This window comes from Amphimedon queenslandica, unplaced genomic scaffold (assembly GCF_000090795.2).
Source record: "Amphimedon queenslandica unplaced genomic scaffold, v1.1 AMPQUscaffold_10856_Cont16128, whole genome shotgun sequence".
Lineage (NCBI taxonomy): Eukaryota > Metazoa > Porifera > Demospongiae > Haplosclerida > Niphatidae > Amphimedon > Amphimedon queenslandica.
Window position 1 is genome coordinate 1620 of NW_003548896.1, and position 6144 is coordinate 7763.

Sequence of the window (6144 nt, forward strand, 5' to 3'; positions counted from 1 at the left end):
ATGAACCTACAAACAGACTAAGACCAATAACACTATCACTCATTGATGGAAAGCAAGTCTGTCTCATTAGTACCAAACTATAACTCAGTGTCAATTCTCCATCTCCATTATCAGTGTATGCGCATACACCAAAAACACTGTCATTAACATTAGTTATGATGGATGCCAGATAAACGCATTGGTTGAGTTAAGAAGCTGTGATAATTATTTCAGTATTAAAGTCATTATCATCTACCATCAAACAGCTATACCACCAAGCTTAAAAATGATTTCCAGCTATTGATTTACTGCATGATCAACTCATAAAAATGATGATATTATTTATGTGTTGTTATCATTTGTTATCATTTGTTTGTTATTGTTTTTGCATGCATTATTATTAATTTTATTTATGAGCAGTTTGCATCCGGCAATGGCATCTCTAAGTTTATCTCCTGATTCTTCTCATTTGACAATGGGTAATATTCATTGACTATATATATATTGTAACAAGGATCTGTTTTAATAGATCAACTTGTTGTACTTGATCGTATGAAGAGATGTGGTTTCCCTCAGAAAAGATGGTATGAGTTGGGACTGAGACTAGGACTACACAAGAACACACTGGATGCCATTAAAAGGAACAATGACTCAAAAGATGATTGTTTAACTGAATGTTTTTCCAAGTGGTTGTCCAGAGCTGATAATGTTGACAGTAAAGGAGGAGCTACCTTTGACTCACTGGCAGATGCTCTTTAATCTATGAATGAGAATCCTATGAACGACACAAAAACAGTGTGCTGTTGCTTGATAAAGTGCTTCCGGTTGTCCAGAGCTCGTGATAATGCTGAAAGAGAAGTTGCTTTTGACTCACTGTTAGATGCTCTTAAACCCAGGTAAGTTAATCCAATGAAATAACCCTTACCTGAAAAATGTTAATGTTGCCAACTGAATCCAATGTCACTTGACATTGTTACAAATTATATATTTTATATGCATAAATCTATAGCTATAAGTTTAATAAGTTTAATAGGTTATAATAGGTTTACTTTTTTGATGAGCTTTGTTATCTACCAGTGATAATGAATACTAATCAATCTCTGCTACCATAGTGAATTCACATTGTACTGAACCTTGAACTGAACTGAACCTTGCATGACAGGAAATGTATGTTGGATTTATGTTGTTACCTGACATAGTGGGCCCCAAAAATCTAAAAATGTCAATGTCACCAAATCCAATATCACTTGACATTTTTCAAATTATAATGCTTATCCACTAAATTGATGATAAAAACTGCATTGCATTGCAAGAAAGGTCACCCTTACAGTATCTATGCCATCATTAGCTAGTCTAGAGTTCAATAATAAAATTCACAGCTGATAAACACAATCAAACATCATATGCACAAATTTAATCATTTAATATTGGTTCTTGAAAAGTAGGGACGTAGTGCTGTTAGGCTCTATGCCAGCCCTTCTCTCGAGGGTACCAGTAGAGAGCCCTGATTCAGTGCCTGTTACTCCTGAAGTTATAAGCATTGCTGAAAAGATGAAGAAAGAGGCAGAAAACAAGCTCAAAACTAGTTTCACTACCTACACTCCTTTGTCCTATATAAAGAAAGGAGAAACTGATTATTGTATAAGAGTAAGTTCTATCATTAATTTTATTATGGGGCTCATGATGGGGTCCATGCTTACCATGCTTGCATACAGGCAGGTACTAAGCAGTTGGGTTATCACTTTTTTGTCGAGATTGACTCAATTTTTTAATGTACTTGAGGCTCAGTGGGAGTCAACTGCATGCACTGACTCAACTCCATCATCATTACTAAAATTTTTGATAGGTGAAGGTTGATCAGTTAATTGATGTTTCTGGTAAATATTGTGCAGGTTCTGTCATGAGAGTTAAAGCAAAGTCTGTTACTGAAGATGATGATCAGACATTCTTCTAACTTTACATGTGTTATTATAGCTGCTTCATTAATTATTTTTATCATTTTAGTATTACCAGTATAGAGCTGCTTTTTTATTTTCAGTACTTTTTTTATTAACATACTAAATTTTAAAGATAAACTATTTTAAATGAACTGTTAAAAAGTGCATGAATGATTTGATAAAACACACTTTAAAGTTGATGCAAAATTGACCAAATTTTAATTTTGCTCCGAATTGTGATGCATTCTGTAGCAAGTAAATATAAACCAGATTTGTGAGAGATACAGAGAGTGTTTAGTGATACAACTATGTAATAAGGTTGAAATAACAATATCACATTATTACAATTAAGTATAGTATTTATTATTAATTGTTTTATGACATCTTTGCTTTAGAGGAATCCATTTCAGGATGCTGTTCCATAAATCTAAAATTAACAACAATAATATTATTTTCATTTACATCAATAGTACTAACTTCTTCAATATGTCTTGCTTCTTTTTTTTCATTAGACGTGGGTGAAGGGGAAAGGAAAGAGAGGAGAGGAAGAGGATATGGTGTCTCTCAGTGATCATACATCATCTTCTCAACCATACCTCATGTCTCTGAATCAAGATCAGATAACTAACAGCATACAACATATCATCATAAAGTTTATGAGTTGATCAGTTCATGACAGTTGATCAATAGCTGGAAAAATTGTGGATGCATTTATTTTTTATAAAAGTGGCAAAATTTGGCCAATGACCCTGTACAACAGGCAAATTTTGAACAACATTAACATATGTAAAAAATCCAATTTCGATTGAACTCAGCTCAAAACTGCTACACAACATAAGTACATGAATATGGATCAAAAAATTATAAAAATAAAAATCTTTCCTTTTCATTTTTAGCAAAATTCAGCCAATGACCCTAAACTATTATAGTACAGGGATTTTGGCCCAATTTTTGAGACGGTAAATTTCAAAGTTCGCAAAAACAATTTTGATCAGACTCAACTCAAACTTTCTACACAATATAAGTACATGTATATGTACATATTTGTTCGGCAGTTCTTACCATGCAATCTCTCACCTTCTTTCTTTCTCTTGACAATGTTGCCCCTCTTGACCCCTGCTTAGCAACAGACTCCACCTACCAATTAATGTATAAAGTTACAGTTATTACACAAGACTAACATAAATATTGCTTTTACTTTTAAAGCAAATCAAGAACAACTTGTTAAAGCACTGGCAGGTCCCTAATAATAATAATAATAATAATAATAATAATGAATATTAATAGTAAATATTAATTAATTAATTATACCTTATGTGAGCTGCTAACATTTCATCATAAGGAGAGTCTAAAATAACCTGACATGCTAACTCAGCAGCTCCCTATCATTCAATTAATTAATAATACATTAATAAACATGTATTACATTACTTACATTAAATACATGAGAGTCTTTTAAAGCGGCGGCTACAAGCTCCTACGAGAGAGAAAATGAAGGAAAAGAGAGAGATGAGAACAATAAAGTATAAATATACTACTAACTGATAATAATTCACCATCACATTCTTTAATAGATCTATTGACCTAGCAAATAAATAAATAAATAAATAATAGAGATTATACATGCATCAAGAATTAATCCAAAGCCGCCATATTTGGGGTTAAATAATATTATGGCTTCCTATAATGAGCCCCTCCCTTTTTATTTGCATATTTACATGACTACTACTACAACTACGAGCTTAGTCGCTCAGTTGAGTCGCTTCAACCAATTGGCATCTTCTCTTCTCAACTGGCATCTTTTTTCTCTCTAGAAATTAGGCTAATCCGCAATGGCATCTAAATATCCTCGCTACTATTATCAGTTGACAATTGGTGAAGTCATATATTCATGATGACTCAGAATTTATTTTGTTTAATAGATAAACTGCCTGATGTTGTTGATCTGTTCGAGGGCTGTGGTTTCTCTCAGGAGAGATGGTATGAGCTGGGACTGACACTAGGACTACACAAGAACACACTGGACGCCATTAAAAGAGAGAATGGCACAATGCATCATGATTGTTTAACTGAATGTCTCTCCAAGTGGTTGTCCAGAGCCGATAATTTTGACAGTAAAGGAGAAACGACCTTTGACTTATCACTGCCGAATGCTCTTAAATCTATGAATGAGAATGCTGCAGCTGACAAGTTAAAAGAAGGCTGTAAGTTAATCTAATAAAAGTGCCCCATGCATGCAGGACCTTACAGTCTTACCATACAAAAATACCAATGTCACCAAATCCAATGTCACTTGACATTGTCAAAAATTAAATGTTTTACATGTATATCGCTACAGGAGATTGCACTATCTTTGCAACAAGAGTAAAATTGGAAATCTGCCTTACCTTCCTTATAAGGGAAAACAGCTACTTGGTTGTTATCCTCAATAATAAATCATCCATCACTTAACAAAATAAACCAACTAAAACTCTTGCTGCAAGGATTATGCAATCTTCTGTGATAAGTTTACTTTTATCATGAGTTTTGATATCCACCAATGATAATGAATATCTGCTACCATACTGAACCTTGTACTGAACCCTGTACTGAACTGAACCTGACATAAAAGGAAATATTTATTGGATTTGCATATAGTTACCTGACATAGTGGGCCCCAAAAATGTAAAAAATGTTAATGTCACCAAATCCAATATCACTTGACATTTTTACAAATTATGTTGCTTATACCATACATATTTGTGTTGCAATTAAGTTGCAACAAAGGTCACCCTTATCTATAGCCTAGATTTCATAATAGAATTCATGGCTGATGTTTCTATTAAACTTTGACAGGAATTATTAATTTCAAGCGTAGTATAGGCCCATGTGCATAAATTCAATCATTTAATATATGATCTTTCTTTATGCATTCCTTGTACTATGCAGTGCATCAGTTGTTGATGGGCCCAGTGATGGTAGGCTCTGCACCAGACCGTCTCCCTGATACACCACCAGAGGGTCTTGATCCAATGCCTGTTACTCCTGAAGTTATAAGCATTGCTGAAAAGATGAAGAAAAATGCTGAAAAAAAACTTAAGACTAGCTTCACTACCTACACTCCTTTGTATTACATAAAGAAAGGAGAGATTGATTATTGTATAAGAGTAAGTTACATCATGCATTTACCATAGAATGATTAATTTTGTATAATTGATGTACGTACTGAGAGAATCAGCTGAGTGTCTGTTGAAAGAGGTTCTATTGCATATGCTATTTTGTTAGGTTCTGGTTGATGATGGTATAATAGATGTCTTTGGTAAGTATTGTGCTGGCTATGTCATGGGAGTTAAAGCAAAGCATGTTAATTTTGGCGATAATCAGACATTCTTTTAACTTTACAAGTGAATCTGCTCAGTTTATTGTAGCTGTTTTAATTATTATGTTAATTATTTTTGTATTACCATGCAGTATAAATCTGCTTTATTTTATTTTTAATATTAATTTTTTATGAACGTACTAAATTTTTAGACACTATTTTTAATAGAACTATAGTATACAATGTATGTATGACTATCAAGTAACTTATAACTTTAATCACTAGTAACTTTAATCACTAGTCTTTTTTATGTGGATCAAGTTATTTTCTTTTTCATAACAAATTTTTAGATCTTTGAGAAAATGAACAGTTAAAATTATAGGATGGATGATTTGATGAATACATTTTGAAGTTGATGCAAAATTGATGAAAATTAATTTTGTTCTCATTTGCGTTTAGTATTGTGGCAAGTATAAATCAGTCTTGAGAGATATAGGAAGTATTTAGTGATACAACTATATGTGATAAAATTACAGTATCACATTATTATAATTAAGTATAGTGTTTATTATTCATTGTCTGTAGACCAGGTCTTAGCTCAAGTGGGAGATGCCAAGGTATTTTCCAAGCTGGATGCCAATTCCGGTTTCTGGCAAATCGAGTTATCGCCTGAGTCCTCAAAACTGACTACCTTTATTACTCCTTTTGGGAGGTATATACATGTTCAATCGATTACCCTTTGGTATATCTTCAGCCCCGGAGTTCTTTCAGAAGAGGATCTCTGAGATACTGAGAGGGTGTGATGGAGTCGTGGGACTAATCGATGACGTGCTACTGCTAGTCTATGGAAAGACAGCATCAGGAACGCCTCACAAGAGTCTTGGAAAAACTAAATAAAGAAGGCATCACTCTGAATATTGATAAATGTAT

The 6144-nt window shown here is 33.3% G+C and overlaps 1 protein-coding gene and 1 long non-coding RNA gene across 6 annotated transcripts; one reads left to right on the forward strand and one right to left on the reverse strand.

Moving 5' to 3' along the window:
* Positions 1-2037: 2037 nt before the first annotated feature.
* LOC109589808 (uncharacterized) lies at positions 2038-3550 on the reverse strand. Of its 4 annotated transcripts, none has more exons than XR_002188941.1 (7): positions 3459-3550; positions 3352-3393; positions 3228-3298; positions 3115-3159; positions 2994-3053; positions 2394-2521; positions 2038-2343 (listed from the first exon to the last, which is right to left on the reverse strand). It is a non-coding gene; the product is annotated as an uncharacterized LOC109589808 (long non-coding RNA). The 4 variants fall into 4 exon arrangements; XR_002188939.1 differs by having other exon boundaries at positions 2394-2540; XR_002188942.1 differs by having other exon boundaries at positions 2979-3053.
* A 155-nt stretch (positions 3551-3705) lies between these two features.
* On the forward strand, positions 3706-6138 carry LOC109589807 (uncharacterized). 2 transcript variants are annotated; one of them, XM_020005817.1, is made up of 4 exons: positions 3706-3791; positions 3839-4120; positions 4845-5062; positions 5565-6138. In XM_020005817.1, the coding sequence occupies exons 1-4, from the start codon at positions 3749-3751 to the stop codon at positions 5586-5588; spliced, it is 567 nt and encodes a 188-aa protein (XP_019861376.1). In that variant the 5' UTR covers positions 3706-3748; the 3' UTR covers positions 5589-6138. The 2 variants fall into 2 exon arrangements, with proteins under 2 accessions (XP_019861376.1, XP_019861375.1); XM_020005816.1 differs by lacking the exon at positions 5565-6138 and adding an exon at positions 5181-5432.
* Positions 6139-6144: the final 6 nt, after the last annotated feature.